General features: G+C 56.8%; 1 protein-coding gene across 3 annotated transcripts; it reads left to right on the top strand.

Moving 5' to 3' along the window:
- The first annotated feature begins 497 nt into the window (after nucleotides 1-497).
- Nucleotides 498-23,502, top strand: LOC125325277 (TRIO and F-actin binding protein). Of its 3 annotated transcripts, XM_048302175.1 has the most exons (20): nucleotides 498-563; nucleotides 1,660-1,864; nucleotides 3,201-3,334; nucleotides 4,893-5,333; nucleotides 6,105-6,237; nucleotides 6,603-7,586; nucleotides 7,856-7,951; nucleotides 13,225-13,281; nucleotides 13,636-13,704; nucleotides 14,137-14,226; nucleotides 15,078-15,187; nucleotides 15,539-16,094; nucleotides 16,679-16,789; nucleotides 18,774-18,921; nucleotides 19,427-19,538; nucleotides 20,010-20,169; nucleotides 20,512-20,625; nucleotides 20,931-21,017; nucleotides 21,846-22,003; nucleotides 22,695-23,502. In XM_048302175.1, exons 2-19 carry the CDS (start codon nucleotides 1,751-1,753, stop codon nucleotides 21,999-22,001), a joined length of 3,672 nt encoding a protein of 1,223 aa, XP_048158132.1. In that variant the 5' UTR covers nucleotides 498-563; nucleotides 1,660-1,750; the 3' UTR covers nucleotides 22,002-22,003; nucleotides 22,695-23,502. The 3 variants fall into 3 exon arrangements, with proteins under 3 accessions (XP_048158132.1, XP_048158134.1, XP_048158133.1); XM_048302177.1 differs by lacking the exons at nucleotides 498-563; nucleotides 1,660-1,864; nucleotides 3,201-3,334; ... (2 more) ...; nucleotides 6,603-7,586; nucleotides 7,856-7,951 and adding an exon at nucleotides 9,519-9,539; XM_048302176.1 differs by lacking the exons at nucleotides 498-563; nucleotides 1,660-1,864; nucleotides 3,201-3,334; ... (2 more) ...; nucleotides 6,603-7,586; nucleotides 7,856-7,951 and adding an exon at nucleotides 11,921-12,445.
- Nucleotides 23,503-24,646: the final 1,144 nt, after the last annotated feature.

Consider the following 24,646-nt stretch of genomic DNA (forward strand, 5'->3'; position numbering starts at 1 on the left):
GATAGAAATAGCAAGGGTCAGGCAGGGCTTGTGCTTGGCAGGTAAAGCCCACGTTAGACAAATTTCTGAGTGCTGTGGGTAGGCATGACCCCCTGCTAGAGCTGTGCTGGGACACGGTGGCGTTTCGCTATCTCAGTGCTTGCGGGTAAGTCCGCTACTTTGGCATCTGCTTCGGCGTCGGGCTAACCTGTTCCTGGGGTACTGCCTCCGGGGTGCACTGGGGAAGGCCCTCGGCAGGCGGCGAGGCGGTGCCTGGGGAGCCGCAGGCGCGGGGAAGGGCCGGGGCCGAGGCGCAGCGCGGTGCCCGTGCCCAGGCGCGGCCCGCAGCCGCGGCCGCTCGATCGCCGGCGCGCTGCCCGCGACACGTGCGAGCCCGCGCCCCTGGGCGCCATGGCCGCGCGCCGCCGCCGGCCATTCAGGGCGCGGTATTCAAATCACCGCCCGGCGACGGCCAATCAGCGGGCAGGGGGCGGGGCCTCGCGCCCCGCGGTTCCCACGGCGAGCTCCTTTGAGGGGGGGAGCCCGGCGGGCGGCGAGGCGCTGGGAGCCATAGGGAAGCGGAGGTACTGGGGGCACTGGGGGGCACTGGGAGCACTGAGCATGGCCGCCTGCATGCATGCCAGAGGCCCTGGGGATCGCAGCATTATCCCTTCAGTAGGCCCCGAGGGATGTGGGGAGCAATGATTTGCCCATCAGGCAGTGGGGTACCAGGGGCTCCAGCCACGGGTGGCAGTCAGTGGGCAGTGGTGGGCAGCGATGTTGGCGTGTTTAGTGCTGCATCCCTGGCAGGGGAGTGCTTAGGCTTCCGTCTAGCATTTCGTGTGAGCAAGTCAAGCAAACATGCCCCAGTGCGAGGAAGGATGCTGCAAGGCTGGCACCTAGTGCAACTTGCTGTACTGAAAGTAAGTGCACTGACAAACAAATACTATAGCTTTGGTTTTGGCACTGACGTTTGGCCTTGGTTGTTTTGGGGAGCAGCTAAAGCCCTGGTCAGCTGCTCTGACTCAAGTGTTCATGTTTAGGGCACCAGCGGCATGTTCACGTCTCAGATGCTGGTCTGATTTCCTGTCCTTCTGTTGGTGCCTCCTCCGGGCAAATTAGGCAGAACCTTCCCAGCTCAGATCACATCCTCAAATCTGAGGACTCACTCTCAAACTCTGCAGGACAGAGGAGGTGATGGTGGACAGGATGCTTGCAAAAAAACCAGAAGAGAAGTGGTGGATCCCAGCTGTTGTGCTAGCAATGCTTGCCCTTCACAGTTTTGCAATCAGTTGCCCTACAGGTCTCAAAATTTTGGTAGGATTAACAAGTTTAGGAAGAGTCTCAGTGTGTTTCCAAATTTCCTAAGTTGCTTAGAGCCATCCCTTTATGAGCAACATAATTAAGAAGAAAGGTTTCAGTTTTGTGCCTTGTAAGAGAGGAAGAACATTTCCATCAAACAAAATAGCAGGACACAAGGACTGTTCGCAAGGACTCCCAAACTGGGGGGTGTCAGCAGTCGTTTCAGGGTGCAGTGCCCCTTCTATAAGAGGTCCCTCCTAGAGCCCACTCTTTTCTGTATTTATATGGGTCACCTTGTACCTGGGTTCCCTTTGATTCCAGTATTGACAGTTGGGAGCAGCAAACTTCAGTGTGGAAATAACATCCCTGCTTCCACAGCTTCTTCTGCTGCTGTTCCTTCCTCCTTTTTCTCCTGGCTGGCCCCCGCCAGTAGCCCATCAGCCAAAGATCTTCGTCCCTGCTATGCACAATGTCTGGTTCAGTGGATGACGTGCCTTGCATGAACTTTGAAGCCAACATATTTGCAAAGAGCCTGTGCCAGCACTGTTTCCGAGCCGCAGGGGCTCACCAGCATGCTACCCAGGTGAGCTCCTCCATCCCACCTGGAGGCTGTGGATACTTCATTCAGGGCCTCTTTGTTCTATACTGGGACTCCACCTGCCTACGTAGAGATGGAAATCCCTAAAACAAAGGCTCAGCCAGGATTTCTAGATGTGTTGTGGGGGAAAAGCTGTATGGGCAGAGGGTCTTTCCGGGCATAGGAGTGCTTAATTTAACTGTGCCAGACCAAAGCTGGGAGCCAAGATTAGCAGGAAAGTGCTGGACATTGGATACGAGGGGCTTGATAGACCCTGGAAGAGAAAGCAGGGGTGTCACAGATGCAAAGCTACACGGAGAGAATCGGAGACCGGCAGAGCAGGGACCCACCCTGCATTAATCTCTGCTTGATGCTTGCTGGCATTTACAGCTTTGCCTCACCTTAAATGTGGTCCTGGTCGATTCCCTGTGGCCTCAGCTGTTGGCTTGGGGCCAGCGCTCAGTCCTGTCCCTGAGGCAGCTTCAGCAAGCTGTTCCCAGAGGAGAAGGCAGGAGAGGAATAAATCTCATGAGGTTTTGGGCTCCAGGTGCCTCGACCCCAAATGGTCCTTTGGGACAGGGCTGGACACTGGAAGCTACTTGGCTGTCTCCGACTGGGTGACAGCTGGTTTCATGTTCACAGAGGGTTTCGTGTTGTTTGACGTCCTCCAGGAGTGACTGGCCAGGGATGATGAAATAGTAATGAACCTCCCTCTCTCTTTCTCGCCCTCTCCCCCTCTCCTCCCGGCCTTGGGCCCTCTAAGGTTACCTCAGCCCTTCACCCTCGATCTGCTCAGAGCTGTCACCTCTGAGCGAATCCTGGTGCGGGCGAGACGCTGAAGGGAAGGCGGCGCAGACAGCCGGCTCCCTGGAGCCTCCCCCACTGCTGCTCATAAGCCCCGCAGGTAACAGGAGCCAGGGAGGATGCTGAGACGCCTGCAAGATCTGACAGAGAGAGGCAGAGGCTGGGACTACAGCCTTTTCTGCAAAAATCTTCCCTCCTCTTGGCTCCACTACTTCTCCCTGAGCTATCCTGCTGGTGAGGGAGAGCGGCCACCAGCAGCATCAGTGCCGACACCGGGGGGGCAGTTTCCCTGAGCCCTCATCCACACATGCAGTCTCTGGGATGTCTGCAGCATTCGGCATCAAGTAGAAGTGTGCTGGGCCTCTCTGGCCTCTTACCGTAGGAGAAAAATCTCAACGGTGGGCTGGGAGAGTTACCAAGAGCCCTGGAGGCCAGGCTGCTCTCGGAGGAGGTAGAAGAAGCAGGCATTTCCAAGGGGCAGCCTTCATCCTCGTCCTTGGCACGCTGACAGTACCGTTGCACCCCTTCTCCCTCACAGGATCATGCCACGGAAGTCACAGGGCGCGATGCCTGCAGCGACGCAGCCCCGCGAGAGCCCTGGGACTCCCTCCATATTTTAGCCCCGCAGTGCGAGGTATACGTGTGTGTGGGCCCGGCGGAGGGCACGGAGCGGTGAGTACCGGCCGGGAGCCCTGCTGCTCCGACAGGCCCCTTCGGTGGGAAGAACAGAGGAGGGGGAGTGGGAAGCCAAGCAGGGGGAAATCAGCTGCCTTTTCCTTGATGCTCTGCACGCTGGTGCCTGGGAAGAAGGACTGAGAAATCCCCATGCCATGCCCTCTGACCGTTCCTCTGGGCTGTGCCAGGAGAGGTCAGGGGGCCCTTGAAAGAGTCTCCTTCATCCTCACTCCCTCCAGAGCAAGGCTGGTGGCCTCAGGATGGGCTCTGCCAGCCTCTGCCCATCCAGTAGAGAGTGAGTCAGTGTGGCTTGGGCTGCCAGTGCTGTCACTTGCCCCTGAGCTCTGCGGGCTGTGCTGACCACCAGCTGTCCTCTCTCCCTGCCCCACAGCTGGCACGAGAGCAGGCGATATCCCCCGCTCAGCCCCGGAGCTGAGGGTGAGCACAGAGAAACTGGCACCGACCCCAGCGCCTGTGCCGAAGCCAACTCCACGCTTGCCAGGGTGAGATGGGGATCTCTTGTGGTTTGGGTTATTTTGGTCTCCCCAGCTCCCTTGGCCCTTCAGTGCCACTTTTGCTGGGCCCATTCAGCAGGTTCCTGGGCACACAGACGTGTTGAATTTGCCCCTCTGGCTCTCCTGCCTTGGGCAGATGGAAGAAAGAGCCCATCATGTGCAGGGAGATGGATTTGATGATTCTTATGGGTCCCTTAAAACTTGAGATATTCTATGATTCTAAGGTCCTGAGATGCAAGGGGGGATCAGCTGAGACTCTTAGTCCCCACAAAGGAAGCTCTCCCCTTAAAGAGCTCGTAAGATTTGCTCTCGGATACTCCCATGTGGACTTCCCTGTGTTGTTCCTTGCCATCGTTGGTCTGGGATCATCTTATACTCACACAGCTCCTCCTCTGGTGGTTCCTTTTCACCAGCAGCTTTGGGCTGAACAGGCTGTGAGTTTTCATACATGCTCTTACCTCCTTCCAGCCCACAAAAGCTACTAGTCCCCATTGCAGAGATCTGCCCTATCTTGTCTCCCAGGAAGGGGAAATGACCCGGTTGTGGGACAACACTTTGGGATCGGGCAAACGGGACATGATGAGCTACTTGGGCCATAAGGAGGAGGTGCGGTCACCAGCCCCACAGGCAGACAGACCCAGGTGGGCTCAGCCTGTTCCCTCCGGATCCTGGGTGAGAACTGAAGCCCAGGGCTTTAGGAAAGAAATCTGTCCGCTGAAAGCAGGTACTCTTGGTATGCTCCTGTGTGAGATCCTGGTTCTGGTCTGCTTTCCACCCAGGGGTCTCTGAGGTTCAAGGCAGATCTCTATTTAGATTTAGCATCTCTTTAGCTAATTCCAGTCCCAGGAAGTGTTCAACACATCCATGGGCACTACGTGAGAGTCCATCTGTGTGTGTGCTGACCGTGAGCTTTGGGCATCTCGGGTGTTCTCTATCTGCATGGTTTGGCATGCCCTCGGCTCGCAGTGCTGTGTTCCAGTGCTGCCACCCTGCCTCGAGGGAGTCTGGGTTTTATCTCTGCCCTCCTGGACCATTTCTAGCTCTCCTCCGAAGACCTGCTTTGCCGTGGACGTGGTGGCATCCCGCGTCGCTCGCGCCTCCCCCAGTAACGGCCTTCTCCCCGTCCCAGAGCGCCGTGCTGCCAGCCAGAAGCCTGAGGAGAGCTGGCCAAAGCACCGAAAAACTGACCCTCCCTGGGCATCCACCCTGCCGCGTGCCCCAGCTGGCTCCCCGCCGGCCTGTAGTGACCCCCTGAGTGGCAGTGGGCACCTCTCTGGCCCACGGGTTCGAGAGTCCCACAGCTACTCCGGCGGTGGGGCTGCAGAGGGGCGGCACGGGCTGGAGAGGCAGGAGTACACGGTGCTGGCAGACCTGCCCAAGGCCAAGCGCCTCAGCCAGCGGGACGCTGTTGACCGCTATGGTTCCCGGACACTCAGCCCTGGCCGAGTGGAGGTGGAGAGGATATTTGGATGCGAACGCAGGTGAGAAGCAGCGGGACTCCGCAGTGGTCAGAGGCTGGGGATTGCCGTTCTACGCTGTTGGGGGGCCCCCACCTCTGAATCGCTGTGCTTCAGGGGGAAGGCAGGGCTAGATGGCAGAGCTCAGCTTTCAGCTGTGCTTAAATTTCCCTCAAAGCAAGGGTTGGGTTTAGGCCCAGAGCCTCCTCCATTGTGGCACACAGGCAGCTGAGGCTGTTGGAAGGGTGGAGACAAGCTGCACCGCTGGAAGGGAGCAGGCCACCTTCCTCATCCTCACAGCCACCTGGAAGCTGCAGGACATGCTGCAAAGCAGGGCTCCCACCAGTAAAAAGGGAAGGAAAGAGGTGTTCCCCAATCCCAGCATCAATAGTTCCCCAGGGATTCTGCATTCACTGTAGGAGCCACTCAGGAAATGATGGGGGATGCCAAAAAGTACCCAGTAGCTGTTTGAGCTTTGGCTGGAGAGGCAAGAGCAGCTCCAGCACTGGTAGCACAGGGCAGGAGGGGACATAAAGAGGGACTGGGAAATTATCCTGGGCAAGTGGGTGGGATGTAAAGATGGAGGGAAGCTTGAGGAATAGTGTGAAGAAGACATGGTGAGGCAGCAGGATATGAAAGCTGAGGTGGCTGATGGGGACAGGGAGAGGCTACGGTGCACACAGTGTCTGGGGCAGTGGAGGTCTGTGGGGTCAGGCTGTGGTGGAGCAGGGTTTGCAGGGGCTCTGCTTCCAAGCTGAGCAGGGTGGCAGCTGGACCAACTGTGTGTGCCCACAGGAAATCAGAGACGCTGGAGGCCTTCCAGGCTCTGGAGGAGGGCCGTGTGGACCGGCTCGATGGCAAGACGCCGGTGCCACCCAGCAAAGGCCACCTAACTCGGAGGCGGTCCAGTCCCAGCCTGCCCAGGGAGGTGAGGCTTGGCTGCACAGCAGGACCTCATGCCAACTCTCCAAGCTGAGTTGCTTTTTCCTGCCACATTTTCCTCTATTTCTGTCACATGCTTCCCTTTTTCATTCCCCTTCTCCCTCTTCCCTCTAATCCCAGCTGTCCTGCTGTCATGGACTGGGACCCTTGCTGCTTGAATTGCAGCAGCCCTTTCACCCTTTGGGTACAAGAGGCTTCTCTGCAGTATGGACTGGCTCCATGCACAGGAATGCAAGGGTTCTCTGGGGAAACATTTAACCAAATCACCTGCCAGCCCTAATCCCATCTGGTTCTGCTCACTGGCACTTTTTTTTTAAGAGGACTCTCTGCTCTCTCTCCCCTGTGACCTAGGGTCAGCGACTCTCCTGGCAGCTTGAGCAGCGCAGCAGAGACCCCAAGGAGACCCGGCGTTCCCCCAGCCCAGCTCGGCACCCCGAGAAGGCAAACAGGACCCGGGGGGACTCCCCACGCCCTGCCAGCCCTGGCTGGCTGCTGGAGAGAGGCAGCCAGAGCCCACGCTCTGCAAGCCCAGCCCGCAGGTCGGAGAAGAGAGCAGGGGAGCCCCTGAACCGTCCCTGTCGCACTGAGAAAAGCTGGAGAAGCCGAGGGGAGCCTGCCCGGTCCCCAAACTTGGAGAGGGGCCGAGCCACCTGGCAAGCAGGGGGTATACGGCAAGCACTGGAGAAGAAGAGCCGAGGAGATTCCCTGCACCCCACAAGTGCTGGGAAGGGCTCAGATAATGTCAGGCTGAGCCGGGCAGGGCCACCACCACGGGCCCTCAGTCCTGGGAGACGTACAGAGAGCACAAGGAAAAGCCAAAAGGAGAGCTCCCCTCCCAGCTTGGTGCGGTGGGCAGAGAGGCAACGAGCGAAGCCAGGGGAGCCGCTGCACCTTGCAGGGCCCAGGAAGCCATCTGAATGCAGCTGGCAGAGCCTGCGGGAAAAGCTGACATCCTCCCAACCCTCTAAGGGCACCAGCAGTGACTGGAAAGGCCGAGGCAAGCCCCTGCGCCCCATGAGCCCAACACGACCACTGGAGCAGGACTGGAGGGGCCGGGGGGATGCCCGCCAAGCACAGGTGTGGGAGAAGGACTGGAAGCGCCAAGAGATGCCCGTGTGCCATGCAGTTGTGATGCGCCAGCTGGAAAGGGACTGGAAAAACCCTGCTAGGTGTCTGGATGTGGGACTACGGTCAGATGACAGCTGGAGAAGGCCTGAGAGTCCAGTACAGGATCTGGAGGAGGACTGGAAGGGTCCCAAGCTCGCACAAGATACACACAACCCTGAGAAGCCACTGGAAAGTGACTGGGGGAACAAGAGTCTTCTCATTTACCATGTGAGTAAGGCAGGAGCCAGAGGTGATGGGGACACTGCAAGGCCTAAAACTGGCAAGCACAGACTGGGTGGGTGCCCTGGGCTGCAATTCTGTGCACCAGTTCCCTCAGATCCTCTGCTTCTCTGGGGAAACTCTGCTGCCTGCCTGGCACTGGGAGGAGACAAGATGCTTTCCTCCCTGGCCCACGCCAGGAGATGGATGCTTGGATCTGGGAAACTGAGGTGAGGACTAAACCCCAATGGCTTCAGGTCCTGCTTTCTCCCCTGCAGCCCCAGCTGGGTGGAAGCACCTTCACACCGCAAAGCAGCACTGGCTCCTCAGGAAGCCCACAGCCACATTTGAATGCCAGTAAGAAGCGCAACAAGGTAGGGGCCAGGCCCTGGGAATTGTGAGGAAGGGCAGCTGCCCTTCTCTGGGGGTCACTGTGGGCAGGACCGAGGTCTCCAGCACTTGATCCGAGCAGGTTGAGCATGGTGCTGCCTTCCTATGATGTCCTGAATGCTCACTAACACTCCCCTTCACTTTGTCCTTCACCCATGTCTCGAGTGGGGAAACTGAGGCACAGAGCCTTTTTATAAAGCCAGAGAAGGGCGAACAGTAGACCTGGGACTAAAATCTCAGTATAGCTGCTTTTCTTTGCTTTATTATTGGCCAGTGCTGTGACAGCACGGAAGGTTTTATGGGGATGAAGTGGGCTTTAGTGGTGTGAAAGAAGATACAGTGTATTGTGTTGGCGCTCCTGTGAAATGGCACTGCAGCAGCTTTGGAGGGCTGCAGAAAGTATCCCGGGAGCCCATGTAGCTGGTGGCTGCACACAAGCTCCTGCCTCTGTCCCCCCGTGCCCATCAGTCATCTTGGCCAGGTCATCCTCTGCTAGGACCTGGCTTTGTTCTTCATACAAGAACAAACTGCAGCCAGGAAAGAGGTTGTCAAAGGCCTCTGAAAGTTGAAACGGGTGGCATCCTTTCCCTCACTTCCCTGCATCGGGCCAGAGAGGAGCCCAAAGCCTGAACTCACCCTGTATGACAGGGCCAGATTGCCCCATCTGTGCCAGGTTTCTTCAGCACTGAGCTCTGGCACCTTCCCTTTGCCTTGCAGCAAGAAGCATCACCTCAGTATGATTGCCTGGTTGAGCCTGGCATTTTGTGATGCACAGTCCCTCTCCCCTTTTCCTTTGGGACCCTCTCTAGCAATTTCCTTTTCTGAGGCCAGCTGGCATGGCTTTCCAGGGGCACCGGAGTCTCCCCATGACTTCCTACCACCCCTGCCACGTGCCCAGAGAGGTTCAGTTGGTGGCTCGTTGGATAAAACCGAGCAGCCCCAGGAGCCAAGGCGAGGACTCCATTGTGTGCACTGCTGAAAACCCCTGCCTGCGAAAAATCCCAGCCTGAGAGCAAACCCTGCCTGGGTAAGGGCTGGGCTCCTGGCAGTCCCTTCCCGGGGCAGCAGCGGCTCAGCCCGTCCCTCCCAGGGCTTCACCTTTCCCGGGCCAGCGGGGCGGGAAGGGGACACGGCTCAGCCCCAGCATCGGCCCCGTCCCGTCCCGTCCCCAACGCCCCGGGGCCACCGCCCCTTCCCGTGCCGACCGGCGGCCTCGCCCGCCCCGGCGGCTCCATTGGCTGCGGGCGGCCGGGGCGGTGGCGGCGGCTGCCATTGGCCTGCCCGGGTCCTCCCAGGAAGTTCTGGGTGGAGGAAAGAAAAGTTTTTTGGGGTGGTTTTCTTTTTTTCCCCCTCCTTTCCTTTTCCTTTTTTTTTTTTTTTTTTTCTCTCTAAAGAATTTTTTAAAAAAGGCCAGAGGCGCGCGGGGATCGCGGGGCGGGCGGCGGAGGGGGCATGGTGGGGCCGCGGAAGCCGCCCGGGCGCTGAAGCCGCCCCGCCGCCCTGGCTGCCAGCGCCCGGCCCCGCCGCGACCCCGGCCCCGGCCCCGGCGGCCGCGGCGCCCCCGCCATGACGGTGAGTCGGGACCTGGGGTTCGGGGCTGGGCGGGCGGTGGTCGCGGGGACTCCTCCGGAGCCCGGGGGACAGCCCGGGGCTGGGAGAGGCGGGGGATCCCAGCTGTCAGCCGCCGCCTCCGGGGGTCCCTCCGCTCCGGGGGTCTCTGGAGCCGCCGCTCCCCGGGGGACTCTGGCCCCGGAACTCGAGGCTGTGACGGTTCCTCCTTGGCTCCCTTTGCCCATCACCGCCGGGGGCTCCCCGCGGCCGCTTCGCCCCCGGCGGGCACCACCCCACCCCGATAGGTGTGAGCGTGGACTGGGCTGAGGCCGGGCCAGCTCACCGCACCGATGACCGCAGTCGGATGCGAAATTCGTGATCCCCCCGGGCGTGGGGAGCTCCTGCTCGCTGTGGGAAAACAGATGCGGTTTGGGGCAGGGAGCATCCCACCCCTGGGGCGAGCCTTCCTTGGCACGGGCGGCTGCCGGCCCCAGCGGGGTAATGGAGGTGACAGGCTGGGCCGTGCCCGCCGGCCTTTCGCACGGGGGCGGTGAGAAAGGGACAGCTCGTCGCCCGCTGGCTCTTCTTACTGCACGTGTAGGTTCGGGAGCTGCGTGTGTGCTCCAGCCTGGGAGTGATTTCGCTTTCACCCAAGTGAGCTGGAGCGGTTTTGCTTTGTGTTTTGGCCTGGGGCCCACCCCTTGTGGAGCGGGTTCCCTTTTTAGAGGAGACATTGTGCTTTCCGGGAGGCTTGAGAGCCCCTTGCACCATCTCCCGGAGGTGAGAGGAAGCAGTGCCCCAGAACCTGCAGTCCTGAGGAGCTTTTGGGAAAAGCAGGAGGCACCGTGATGACAGAGGCTGGTGATGAAAGGACACACCTGACCATCCTGCTTGGACACTGAGCTTTCTCAGCCTTCTGCAGCCTCTTCTCCTCCACTTTTCCATCCTGGCGCCTCAGTACCACCCAGGAGCCATTCCTTTGCTCCCACCCTGTCCCTTTTCCTTCTTTGGTGTTTACATTCTTCGGATACTTACAGACTGTTATCACCTTCCCTGTAGCCCTTCTTCAACCAGAGCAGGCAGCTGCCGCTCCTTAACCTGCTGTTGCAAGCCAGTCTTTCCAGATATCACCTATGTCCCCAGCTGCCTGAGACCCCCTCCAGTGCCTCTACCTGGCCAGCTGTGGGGCTGAATGTAAAACTCTGGTGGGTATGGATGCAACTGGGCGAAATCACTGCCACCATCTCCCAAGCCATCTGCAGCCCCGAGCTGCAGGGCCATGCATTTTGCTGGGGGTGCATCCTGCCACATCATTGCATCTCCGGCACCCGGATCTCTCCCAGCAGCTCGGCTTTCCTGGATGTTTCCTCCTCCCACTGCTGGGCCGTTTCCTCTGGATGAGGTTCTGTTTGAACCCCACGCTCTTCTCTGACAGTACCCTGAGCTTTTTATGCTGGGTGAGGAGACTGAATTTGGTTGTGGGGTAGGGAAGAAAAGTGGCTTTAAGTACTTTGTATATCAAGTAGGCCTCAGCTTATGGTACTGACCCCGCTATGACAAGAATAGTTCAAAGACAATTCTATAGAGCTGCAGCTCCATGTCTAGGGTTGGCAAGGAAAGCAGAAACCCTGTGCAGTTTGCCTACTTGGGAGAAGACCTCCAGGGGGATTTTCTGGCCCCGGCACTGCACTGGGGGCAGCAGTTCTGGCAGGACTTCGTGGCGGTTTTCCCAGCGACATGCATTCCGTTAATATTAATTATTTTGGCAACTAATGCTTTGGGATTGTAAATCCTCGATAAGATGAGACCCAGCTGATCTGTACGGCAGCCCCAGCCAGGATTCCTTTTGCTCCCTCTCTCCCCATGTTGTTTTTCTGCCTCTGTGGAGCCTGCCCATCTCTCTCTCTTCTGTTGAGCGCTCGTGTGTCCCAGGAGGGGGGAGGTTGTACTTTGATGTTTTGTCTCCTTTCCTTCCCTCTAACCACTCTGAATTCAGAGCTGGAGCTTAAGTCACCAGGCTGGAAGGAATAACGGGAAAAAGGGTGGAGCTTCTGCCATGGAGAAAGAATTAATTTTTGGGGTGCTTTCTCAGGGCAGCAGTGGAGCCACCACAACGTCTGGGTTGATGAGGATGCATAAATGCCCCTTTTCTCCTAGCTGCCAGCAGTGCCTCTCACCTCAGCAGGAGGTGAGGTTTGGGAGCCCCCCATGTCCTTTCGTTCTGGTTTCCCTCCCTTCCCAGGGAGCTCGGGGCTGCCGGATGCTTCTGGCCAGGCCTGAAGCTGTAGCGGGCGGTGACCCTCTCCTTGGCAGGACTCCTTGCTCCTGCTCGAACCAATAGCCAGAGTGCCAGGGTGGGCCAGCACATACTCGGCTCTTGCCTCCCCATAACCTTGGGTGTAACCCACGAGCAGCAGCTCAGGGAGGTGAAAGCGGGGAAAGGCTTGGCCTGTCTGTACAGCCAAGGAGCTGGGCTTGTGGGGCAGCTGTGGCTGGCCACTGGGCTTGTTCAGGGGATGTGGAGTGGCCATCGGCTTGCTGTGCCACCTCCTTCTCAGCGGCTCTGTCTCAGCTGGTGGTTGTGACATGTGGGGACTTCTGGTGGCTTCCATTGGACTGGCAGGTCTGGTACTGGACCTCTGGGAGGTCCAGCTCTGGTACCGTGACTTCTCCAGCACTGTCCCTGCCTAGTTCGGCTGCAGAAGAAGGGGCAGGTTGGCAAACTGCCTTCCATGGGAGAAGAGGCGTTGGACTGAATTCTTTGATGGTGCAACTTCCTGCGAGCCAGCAGGGTTGGGAGGAGGGACCAGCTCGAGCCTGTTTAGCTGAGGGCAAAGCCAGGGAGAGAGGTTCCCCTGAGTCAGCTCTCTGGTGCTCCACTTTGCGAAGAAGATAAACTGGTTGGGATGCTGCACCAGCGACATGAGGTTAGGAGGAGGCAGAGTGTGGGGAAACTTCTCTGTGGCGCAGGGTGATCTGAGTGAAATTCTCTTCATCCTTATCTTCTGTAGCTGTGGCTGGGCAGAGGGCAGGCTCTGTAGTGGGAGGGAGCAGAAAGAGCTGGGTAAGGGAAAAACTCTCGGAATCTCAGAGAGGGTTGAACCTTGGAGGGAGAAGGGAGAGGATCAAGCACTGACTTCATCTCTACCCTGGGGCACATCGTTTAAAGTCAGCGTGTTTTCACAGCTGTTGAATTGCCTCCTGTAGGTTTTTGGTGAGGGCTGAGCTACTATGTTTTTAATAAATTATTGGTGGTGAAGTTACCAGAGGGACATAGCTCTGGGGCACGGACAGCCAGGGTTGGGACAAGGCGTGTCTGGTTCTTTGTGGCTTTGCCTCCATCTCTGAGGCAAGCCCCATTGGAGGTGGTGGAGCACTCCCTTCTGCCCACTCTCCTTGTCTCTGCCTCCCCCTCTCTGAATAAATACGTCTGAGGCACCTTGTGGAAACCTCTTTGCTGCATATTTTCCTTTATTTTTTTTAAACCTCTTCCCTTATCTCCTGCTCCCTCTTACAGGAATGACTGCCTGCTGCTGAGAGCTATGCCCAGTTTTTCTTTGCCAGAGGGTCACATACCCCCATGAGTTTCCTAAAAGGCTATTCCCGTTTCTGTTCTGCCACTGGGGACTCACCTTCCACCCCCTGGCATGGAAAGCCCTTTTGTGGGTAACTCCAAGACAGTAATTCTCTGGTTTTTGTTTTCCAGCCGGATCTTCTCAATTTCAAGAAGGGATGGATGTCCATCCTGGACGAGCCGGGAGAGGTAAGCCCCACATGAGAGTCTGCTTCTTCCCCTATCCCCTGTTGCTAGAGAGCCTCGGTGAGCCAGCTGATTTCCTTCCTCCTTGCTCACTGAGGTCTCTCCTGCTGGGAGAGGCAGCAGGAAACCTTTGGTGGAGGTGCCTCTCTCTGTGTGTGGACACAGAGGTTCATGAGTGCCTCTCCCCCAGCTGAGGGTCATGAGGGGGATCTGGGAGGGATGTGGAGGAGGGGGAAGAGAAGGCCGAGAGGTCATAGTGCAGAGCGTCCCTCCTTGTTCCTACACTTTCCCTGGTAACTGCCTATCCATTTCCCTCCTGTCTTTTCCCTTCCCTCCCCCTGCCTGATGCGCCTGCAGTGGAAGAAACATTGGTTTGTGCTGACTGACTCGAGCCTGAGGTATTACCGGGACTCGAACGCAGAGGAGGTAAGCATGGCCAGCCTTTTGCCAGCCCTTTCTTCCTTCCTGGCCAGCGGGGAGAGGAGCACAGCTCTGGCATGACCAGGGTGCTTCAGGGACAAGCGACAGCACCATGTCCTCCTGAAGGATGGCAGAGGTGCCAAGCTGCTCTTTGCCAAGAGGTGACAAAGAGGATGAAGGCAGGGTGGCAAAGTCTGGGGGGACCATCAGTGGTGGGAGGTGAGGAGAAGGGCTGGTCCTGTGGCTGGGCATCTGGGATGCTCTCCGTCCATGCTGCTGGCAGCCCTTGGGTTAGAAGAGGCCGTGCTGTGCTGGGGAACTGAGCCTGGCTCCCGAAGAGCCGAGCCTGGCTCCCAGAGGACTGTGGGGTGAAGGCAGAGGTGGCATTTTTCAAAGCTGGCTGAGCACTGATGTCCTAGCGGGTGACTGTTCTTGCAGGCTGATGACCTTGACGGAGAAATCGACCTCCGTTCCTGCACGGATGTGACGGAGTTCGCGGTGCAGCGCAACTACGGCTTCCAGATACACGTGAGTGTCCGGCACCGCGTGTACGGAGCAGCAGCCCCAAGGGACGCGGGGTGGGAATGTGCGCTCTGTCCCTGTGCCAAGATGCTGAGAGGCAATTCATACAGATCTTGTGCCAGCGTGGTGGCCCAAGGTTGTTTATTTGACACATGGGTGACAGTGCTCTGGGACATCAGGGCTGCCCTCCTGCAAAGGAAGGAAGGAGGAGGAGGAGGCTTTGCAGGGCTGGCTGAAGGCTGTGCTGGAGGTAGTCCAGGAGCCAAGCTAAATGCCAGGAGTGTCTAATTGACATGTTGACCAAGGCAACTTTCCACAGCTGCGGGGGGGAGCAGTGAACACTGCAGATCTCGATGTAACGTGGCTGACCACGCTCTGAGTGACAACCTGTACCCTGGATCCAGCCCCAGTACAGTTCTGTCCTTGGCTGTTTGTTGTAGCAGCAGGAGGTGGCTGCTAAGGCAGCGTGAGAAATGGTATTTCTGTGGATGTGCGGGGGTGGGCACTTCATGGTCTGGGTTTCCCTGTGCCCTGCTGCTGTACACCAGTGCTGGCACCTGACTCCCAGCACCTGAACAGCTGGATTGCACCAGTGCATGTTTGGCCCAGTGTGCCAGCAAGGTTTCTTTTGCCTTTGCTTGGAGGTAGTCTCATGAAGGAAGTGTAACAGGCTCCCTCTCAAACCGTACATCTCCTCTCCCAACTCTCTACCTGTCCCCAGGAGCCTGAGACAGAGGGTAGCCTTTCTAACAGCCCAGCACCTGTGTATGCCAGTGCCTGTGGGTCTCAGGGAACAAGTGGGAGCTGCTGCGCCTCCACCAGGTGCTGACAGGGCCTCTGTCACCTCCCTGTTGCAGACAAAGGATGCCGTCTTCACCCTGTCAGCAATGACCTCTGGCATCCGGCGCAACTGGATCGAGGCCCTGAGGAAGAATGTGCGCCCAGTCAGTGCTCCAGACGTCACCAAGTAAGAGCTGCCCAGTGCTGCTTGTCCTCTTCTCCCTTGCTGTCCCTCCACCCTGACAGGCAGGGGCCAGGAAGGCCCCTCTGGAAATCTCAGCACTCCCAGACCAGCCCTGTCCTCTGCTCCTTCTGAAAAGGGTTTGGTTACACTGGACCCAGGGTGAATCCTTGCTGCCTGGTGGAGAAATCCATTTCCCTGAGGGATGGGATGCTACAGGCCCAGCTCTGCGCCCAGGGTGGGGCTTTGTAAGGCTGAGCTGAGTGAGGGTCTGAGCCTTGAGCAGTTGGTAGTGTCTCTGCTGGCATCCTTTCCCACATGGTGCCTCTCCTTCACCAGTTGCTGCTCTGCTTTCAGACTCTCAGAGTGCAACAAGGAGAACTTCCGTAACTGCGTTCCCCAGAAAGGCTCACTCCGGGCGGAGGAGCAGCAGCGGCTGGGCTCGGGCTCCGAGGGGAACTCAAAAGGCAGTCACTGGAAGGCGGATGGGCAGCGCCATGCCTTTGACTACGTGGAGCTGTCTCCCTTCCCACAAGACCCCGGGAATCAGGCGTCCCTGCAGAGGACGAAAGGGAGCTTGAGGATCTCCGACCGAACTCCCAAGTACGAGGAGCTGGAGCGAGATCTGGCCATGCGCTCGGAGGAGAGGCGGAAATGGTTTGAGAGCCCCGATGGCAGGGTCCCCAACAGCGATGGCCCAGCAGGAGACTCCTCCCGCAAGGTCGGGGAGCAGGACCTCCCCGCTCCTCCACTTTCAGAGGACCAACGAATTCGTCTGAATGAGGAGATAGAGAAGAAGTGGCTGGAGCTGGAACGCCTGCCCTTGAAGGACTTGCAGCGGGTGCCCTTGACAGCACTGCTGAACCAGGGCAAGGGAGGGCAGGGAGACACCAGTGAGGCGCTGAAAAAGGAGGTAAGAGCATCCCTCCTCCCTTAAACTGGGGTTCTGGTGGCCCCTTAATGTGGTCCTTGGCAGCAGGAGGCTCTGCAGAAGAGCAAGGCAGAGGTGCAGGGAGATGTCAGCTCCTTCTGACTCCTCGAATGCATGGAAACTTTTGCAATCTGGTAATGTAAGGCAAGAGGCCAGCTCTCACACACCTGCAGAGGTTCCCCAGACCATGTTTTGGTCCAGAATTATTTCTTTAGTGGCACTACTTGTGTGGAATCTGTGTTTCCTGGGAGTACATTCACAGCCTTTCTTCTCTGGCTATTCCCAAGCCTGCAAGCACTTCACCCGCCAGCCTTTGAAAGTGCAGTGGTGGTTTCCTCCACCTCTGAAAGCTGGGATGTCTCCTCCTTTCCTCACTAGCACTAACCAGGCTGGGGCTGGCTTTGACAGTTTGGTCCCTTGGCAGGCTACTGGGGAAGCAGATGCCTCCATTGGCCGTGCATTGTCCTCCCCATCCCTAAGCCCAGGGTTTGGATGTGGCACGTTGATCAGGCCATGGCACTTTTCCACCATTGGCTGAACATTTTTCTCTGTCCTGCCTGGCACAGATCCAGTCACTGCGGGCACAGCTGGAGTCCTGCCGGGCCAGAAATGAGAGCCTTCGGGAGGCAGCAAAATCCCAGGGAGACAGCCATGTGCCCCGAGGGTACATCTCACAGGTGAGTAGGGTGCAGGACTCGGGCCCGGGGGTCACTCCCAGTACCAAACTGGGAAATGCTGGGACTCAGCTTATTGCCGAGCAGGTATTGCTAATCATTGGGTTGCCGTGGTGACCCTAACTGGGCCTGTTTGTAATCAATGTTAATTACATAAAGGCTGGTGCATGTTGCCTGGCCTTAAAGGGGCCAGGGTTACAAAGGGAGAGAAGGAGAATTTGGGGAGAGGTGCAGGATCTGTGTCCCGCTTTGTGTGTGGACATGATGCTGGCCTGGGCCGTGGGTGTAAGCTGTCCCCCAGCTCAGGAGTGGGTCAGCAGCTTCCTGTGGAGCCTCTGGTCATTCCCTGGTGGTTTGCTGCTCACCACATGTGCTTCTTGCTAACTGGGGCTCCCGAGTGTCTTGTTAAAAGCAGTCAGTCAGTCCCTGGGGACAGCCTGAGCCCTGAAGGTCACTTTGACAGCACAGCCCATTCATTTGCTGGGACAGCACGTGGGAGAGCCAGCAAAGCAGAATTTGCTCATGCTTCAGCCTCTCACTTCTTTGTTTATTTATTTTGCCCTCTCATGGACTCGTCCAAAGCAAGCAGGGTTACATCCCACGGGGATTTCCTGTGGGGAGGCTGCTGTTCTACCACATAGTGGGGTTCTCAGGATGGGCCTTACGTGTTGGAAGATACTGGGGCAGAGGGGGTTGGCAGGGCAGGGAATTGGAGCTGGTGAAGTCTGTTGCAGAGGGTCAGCTGTACCTAGCACAGATAAAGAAACCCAAGCCCTGTAGCACCCAGCCCAGACACTTACCAGTCTCTGTGTTATTGTGATTTAATATTTACAGCTCACAGGCCTCTTTATGGTCAAAAAAAAAAAAGCAAAAGCAGTGGGGAGGAACTTCCTTATCTTCCTAATAATTTGGCTCAAAAAGCCGGCATTTCACATCTGAGGCCAAACTTGGCTGTTCTCCAAAGGATTCTCTCTCTCTCAGTCTGCCAAGGGTTGCAGCTGGTCTGTGGACAGATCACCAAATTCCTCACCTTTTCCTCTCCTTTGGTTGTTCTGTTCAGCTTCCCTCATCTCGGTAGAGAGGAGTAGCCAGGAAGGGCTTGCATTTACACGTGTTCCAGTGTCTTCTGTATGAGCCTTTGCCTTAGTGGGGAAGGAATAGGAAGGCAAGGGGCTGCTGGGGGATGTCTTCCTAGCTCTCTGCTGATGTCTCTGAGGCCCAGGCTATTAATAATAATGGCATGGCTTGTTGGTGAGCAAGTCCTTCCTGAGAGGCTCAGGGAGGTGCTGCCAGCATCTGGAGGGGGAGTGGAGGCATAGCATGAAGATGGGAACCTCTTTGCTTTGCTCTAACTCGAGTTAACCACAGCACTCAGCATAGAAAGAATCATCCCCTTGGTCTCAGGGCCATCACAAAGGAGGGAGAGCTGTGTGAGGAGGATCCCTAACCATTAGGCCGTGGGGAGGGCTCTTTGGCAGCCTCTGTCAGGTCACAGGGCAGTGCAGGGTGTCACTTTTCAGGAGAGGAGGCTCGGTTTTCATTGATTCCAGGGGATGCTGCTTCATTTAAAAGGCAGATACTGAGATGCAGTTCCCACTGATGATCTCTTCCAGCCAGGCAGTGCAGCCTAGTGTAGGGTCAGGACTGTGGTGTTGGGCATGTTATTCCCAGCTCTTGGACCAAGAGAGATGTTCCTGTCTTGCTGCATTCATTTTAAGAGCCAGAGGAGCATTCTTCCTCTGTAAAGCACGAAGGGGGGTTGCAAGATGTGTGTCCCTGTCAAATGGTTGTGTTCAGTGATTAAAGTGCCACCTCACTTTCAGAAGGAAAAGACCCTCCTGGGCAGTAGTCTCACTACTTTCAAAATGTCCCTGGACTTGGGTGAAGTTTGCAAAGGCAAACATCAGCCCAGCCAGGTGCCCGTCCTGGCCCAAGCCCTTCCTTCTTCTCTCCTGGTCTCTCACGCCTCCTTTCCTCCTCACAACAGGAGGCCTGTGAGCGCAGCCTGGCTGAGATGGAGTCATCTCACCAGCAAGTGATGGAGGAGCTGCAGAGGCACCACCAGCGGGAGCTGGAGCGGCTGCGGCAGGAGAAGGAGCGGCTCCTGGCAGAGGAGGCAGCGGCAACGGCAGCAGGTAGGAGCGAACACCAAGCTGTGCCCCTGCTCAGCTGGGTCCCTCCTGCCTCTCCCCAGTGTCTCTTGCAAGAAGCCAGTGGTCCCAGTCATCTGGAGCCACACTGTTGACTGTGCTGATGCGAGGCTGATGCTCCTTGGAGCATGAGCTTTGGTGCTTCTCGCACTGACTGTGCTGGTGGAGATGGGGTGGTAAAGATAGTGAAGGAAATGGGGTCATGTCTCTGTGGATGGGTGAAAGGGGACCAGCACCTTCTTGTAGGTGGGCAAGGCTGGCAGAAGTGGTAGAGAGCTCCCACAGTGCCCTGTGTTAGTCCCCTTGGCAGCATGATGATCCTGGAGCGTGGAGACGGTGGGGGATACCCTGAGGGAAGAAGGGAAAGAGGAGGAATCTGCAAATACAGATCTGGAAACCTGCAGTGGCAAGAGCTTAGCTAGTTTTCTAGTGTGTTTTCCATGAAGCTGGCACAGCCTGATCCCTCATTTCTCATTGTCCCCCTCTGCAGCCATTGAGGCGCTGAAGAAAGCCCACCGGGAGGAGATGAATAAGGAGCTGGGCAGGACACGGAGCTTCCAGCAGTGCAGCTCTCTCCCAGAAGCCCTCCAGAAGCAGCACCAGTAAGAAAGCACCTCTCTCACTCCACTTGTCCGATGATGCCGCCTTGTGCCAGCGTCACCACACTCCATCTGCAGATCTAGCCCCAAACTTTTCCTCCTGCCACTTCCCCAGCTCCCTCCTCAGGAGTACTGGATGCCCAGTAGTGGCTCCCAGGGCTGCTGGAGCCATAGGGCAGGGAGGCTTGTCCCCTGCTTGGCTTTTTTCCCTCTAGCACTTCCCTCATACCTATTGCTATTTCCCCTCTATTTTCTTTATGGAAAGCTCCTCCATTTCTTCTGGCTTGGAGCTCCAAGAAGCACGGCGCTCATGTGCAGGAGTGTGGGAACTGAAGCTCTGGTTCACAGGGATCATTGTTTTGTGCTAGCGACTGATGTGGGCAGAGGCTGGCCATGGCAGGGGGAAAGGCAATGCCAGGGGCCAGGAGCTGGAAAGGGTTTTGGGGCAGCGATGAGCTGGTGCCTCTTTGGCAGGTTGGACGTGGAGTCGCTGAAGCGGGAACTGCAGGTGCTTTCTGAGCAGTATTCCCAAAAGTGCCTGGAAATTGGGGAGCTCACCCAGAAGGCAGAAGAGCGGGAGCAGATATTGGAGCGCTGTCAGCAGGAGGGGAAGGACCTCCTCCGGAAAAATCAGGCAAGAGAAGGGCTTTCTTGCCAGCAGAGACTGTGGAGCACTGGAGCATGTTCCTCCCTCACAGCACAGCCCCTCTGTTAAAACTCCCCTACTTGTTCATATTTCTTCCCTTCTGAGATTTTATCATCAGAAAGAAAAAGATTAAGAGTTAGAGGCTGTCTTAACTGTGGCATTGAATATGGCGAGTGTATTCTGCTGGATGTAAATGCTGCCATTGCCTATGGACCGGGGGTTACAACACGGTCTCTAAGCTGGACAAGGGCTGGCATGAAGATGGAATGGTCAGGACATGTAAGAGGTCCGTGCCATGGCTACTCTGACATCTTTTGGCTTTGCCTGCAGGAGCTGCAGACCCGTCTGTCGGATGAGATCGGGAAGCTGCGCAGCTTTATTTCGTCACGGGGCTCTGGGGACCGCACCTCTCACAACAACGAGCGGAGTTCCTGCGAGCTGGAGGTACGGGAGTCCCCCGGCTGCCCTGCTGCCTCCATCCCCACCTGTCCCGGGGGTCTTCTCTTCTTGATGGCTTTGGCTCGGAGCAGGTGGGAGGAGGTGCTGAATGGAGCAGCGGGGACGGTGCAGGAAGCAGAAGGCAAGCCTCCCCTCCGCTGCTCTCGCAGGCTGCTTGCGCTGTTTCCTGCCCCAGCCCTCCTGGCCCTTCCTTCCTTTTCCACTGCCGTGCTTGCGCCAGGGCCTGCCGGCCTTTCCGAGGCGGTGGTTCTTGAGTCACCTCTGGTTCCTGTCCCCCTTCTCTGGCCCAGGTGCTGCTGCGGGTGAAGGAGAATGAGCTCCAGTACGTAAAGAAGGAAGTGCAGTGCCTCCGGGAGGAGCTGCAGATGATGCAAAAGGTCAGTGTTTTCTGGGAGCAATTGGGAAGTAGCAGGAGAGGGAAGGGAGGGAAGCACCAGGGCTCCATATCAGCAGGGTTTGGCTGGCTTTCATGGGATGCTTGAGACAAACCCTCTTGTCACCTGTGCTGCTTGTCCTTGCTGACTGCAGAGTACAAGGGAAGAGTCACGCAGACTTAGCTGCTGGTTTCCCCAGATGTATGCACACATAAGCATGGACATTTCCCACTTTTGCAAGTGGGAAACCTGGATGAAGGCTGGCTGGTGCTCTGCTTCCCCTGGTTGTCCCCTCTCTGAGTGGATGTGTTTCCTTGGGCACCGTTTCTGAGTGTGCTGCTCCCTCCACTGGCAGCAGCTCCTTCAGAGGAATTTTCAAAGGCCCCTGCCAACGGGGAACCTGAAAGAGGCTTTGGAATTCAGTGATGCTCCAGGAGTTTATAACTTACTCACATAAGTTTTTGGCCGTATCAGCAGCTGTGCCTGGCTCTCTCAGTAGCCTGCATTCCTGGTGGGGTTATGTTTCCCATATGGCTGCCCCACATGCACAGAAGCCGTGGTAAAGCCCACATCACCTCCTCAACTTGATGCTGCAGATCTCTGCTGCTGTGGGACCAGCATCTGTCTTCCTCCCTGGACTGGTATTTGCAAAGTGATACCTCCATGCTCCTCTTCTGAATGGTTTCTGCATGACCCAGATTGGGATGGGCTTCAAACCCAGGGCTAGCTCTCCCCTCCTCACCTGCTGGCTCTTCTGCTGGGTTCACCTTGCTGCCACCCTCCCTAAAATCAGCCCTGCAACCTGCCTGACCCCTCTCCGTCCCCTGGCAGGACAAGAGATTTGCCTCAGGGAAATACCAAGATGTCTATGCAGAGCTGAATCACATCAAGGTGCGCTCAGAGCGAGAGATCGAGCAGCTGAAGGAGCACCTGCGCCTGGCCATGGCGGCTCTGCAGGAGAAGGAGTCGCTGTGCAACAGCAAGTAACGGTGAGCACTGGGGTGCTGTGACGTCCCCTGCGGGGGCAGGTGGCTGAGACTGGCTGCTGCAGGGGCGTGGGAGCTGCCACTTTCTCCTGCTGCCGCTTTCTCCTGCTCCCCTCAGTTCTGGAACTTTAGGCTTAAACTCGTCCTTCTCTGCTTCTCGCATCCTCTTGGCCTGCACTCCTGGCCCTCCTGTTGTCCCTGACATTCTCCCAGTCCCCTTTCCACGGTGCTGCTCTTGATGCAGCCAGCACCAATTGCTGCTCAACCAGGCTGCTTGTGGGAGCCAGGCAAATGCTGGCCTTCACCCCGTGGCTTGGGTGACAGCGTGGGTAGTTACACGTTCCCCGTGTAGGCAGTGTTTCTGCTCCCTTCACCTTTGAAGTGGTTATATCGCAGCAGGATAATTTTAGGTCTGCATCAAAGCAGGCCCGACTAGACCCAGCCCTTCTCCCACACTCACCTGCAGGCATCTCTGCCACACACAGGGGAGAAGCAGGGTGACAGGAACGAGGGTGTCCTGTTGTCCAGAGTGCTTCTGCTTCTTGCTTGCTCCACCAGCGCTTGCTGATGGGTGCTGAGATGAGTGGGTCTGTAGCAGGGCACCAGCCTGCCATCTCCCCAGGGAGCTGAAGGGATGGCATTTCTGTGCTCACTGGAGTCTTTCTAAACCATTTGTGGTTTTGTCTCTCTCCAGGTCTGCTCTACGTTTGTTATCTGTTCTTGTTTTGTATTTGCTCCATTCCTCACTTGTGGGGAGAGAGAGGTTGAATCCCCATCCGTTATCACCTTGGCAAGGAATCCCACACACCCCCAACCTCCTCACTCCCCTCCCAAAGCTTTTTTGATGAACCCTTTTTGCCTGCATACCTGAGCACATTGTTTGGACTGGCTCCTTACATGCACCTTCTTCAGGATTTTATATGTGAAAATTATATTTTATAGAGGAATTTTTCTCCCATGGAAAGGAGGGGAAGAGGAGGAGGACAACTTTTACTACGTCACCAGCATTTTTCTAACCTGAAAAAGAGAATCTGGTTTTTCCCCCTTTCCTAGCCCCCTTTCTCTTGGCCACACACAGCCACCTTTGGCACATACTCCCTCTCTTCCATATGTCTCCACGGTCCCCCTGGGATGTACAGCAAGGACCATGCTCCCCCTCCCTGTGCCACCCCCAGGGACCTGTGGAGAAGACACGCAAGCCATAGGAGAGAGCTGCCAGGGCAATCTGCCATGGATGTGCTTGCCTGAGACGGTTGAAAGAGGACACCTTGGCAAGAGTCCGCATGATCGAGCTCTCTCTCCGTGACTGCCCTTTTGGCTCCTGCAAGAACCTGAACTGGCAGGAGCCCAGAGCCACGGGGCTTCTCCTTTCTGGGGAAGTGGAGCTGTGAGGCTGCTACTGCACCTGCCCGAGCCAACCTCCCCAAGGTGGCAGCTGCTGCTGCTCCGCTGTGCCCTTCAACTTTTAACTTAATAAAATCTTCCCCTTTCGCTGAGAAAAATGTGTTCCTTGAGAGGAAGGCTTGCATGTGGCCCTAATCCAGTGGTGAGGGGGGAGGGGTGTGTGTGTGTGGTTTTTCAAGGTTTTGGGGTATACTGACCAGCTGCTTCCTTTCTTCAGGATTTGGCGAGGGAAAGCAGCAGGAGCACCCCTGGACTCTGGCCAGAGAGCGAGAGGAGCCTTGCAGTGCTGTTATCCAGCAGTTTGCCCTGCCTTTGGGTTTGAGGGGGGAAATAATCTGCTTCACCACACTGCTCCCAAAATTTTACGTGGACCCTGAGCCTCATGGAGAAAGAGCTGAGCCTGGGCTGCATTAGTAAATCCAGTATTGGAAGGGCACATGGCACTGCAAATTACTGGCAGAGTAAACGGTATAGAGAGATTCTGGGGAGATGAGAGAGATCTCAAACGCTTTCCTCCTCCTGTTTGTTGTGTGAAGCATGTTGCCTTTTTGTCAGGATGGAGGACCTGGGGCTGACTACTTCTCATTCAGCCCCATCCCAATGTAAACAGGAGCTGTTGTTCTACAGAGAGGGTGCTGGTAATTATGGAAGAGATCTAATTGTGGGCACATGCTGGGGCTGGAGACAACATCTGAAGAGGGAAAAATGGGGTCAAGGAGGACCCTTGGATGGAGGTGACAGACATTGGCTGGGAGACTGAAGTACTGTGAGATCTGGGGATGGAAGCAGGGTGTAAGAATGTGGTGGCAGCCAAAATGAGGGGTGTTAGGGTGGTACTCTTCTGCTCAGGATATGATCACCTTGCCATGGTATTGGCATCCCCTCGGGAAAGAGGGTGCAGGCCAGCCCTTCCCTTGGGAAGGGCTGAGGGGACTACTTTCCCTAGGTAAGGCAGACCACTTTGTTAGTCACAAATTCTCGTAAAACTGGGCTGCAGATTTTAGTCGTGCACAAAGCCCTTGGGCAACCCAGTGTATGGTGCAAGAGTCCAAGCAATGAGCTCAGCTCCCCACTACGCTTGTCAGGCACCAGGGCTTGCTCTTGATGGTTTTTGGCCTCCTGCCTCTGGACTAGAAACCCTTCTGTCCCTGTGCTGCCCAAGGTCCAGGCTTTTCCTTCTGCCTCCCAGCAGGACATGGCTGTTGCCATCAAGTTTGGAATGGGGCGAGCATTTGGCATTTG

This window comes from Corvus hawaiiensis, chromosome 4, assembly GCF_020740725.1.
Source record: "Corvus hawaiiensis isolate bCorHaw1 chromosome 4, bCorHaw1.pri.cur, whole genome shotgun sequence".
In the NCBI taxonomy this organism is placed as follows: domain Eukaryota; kingdom Metazoa; phylum Chordata; class Aves; order Passeriformes; family Corvidae; genus Corvus; species Corvus hawaiiensis.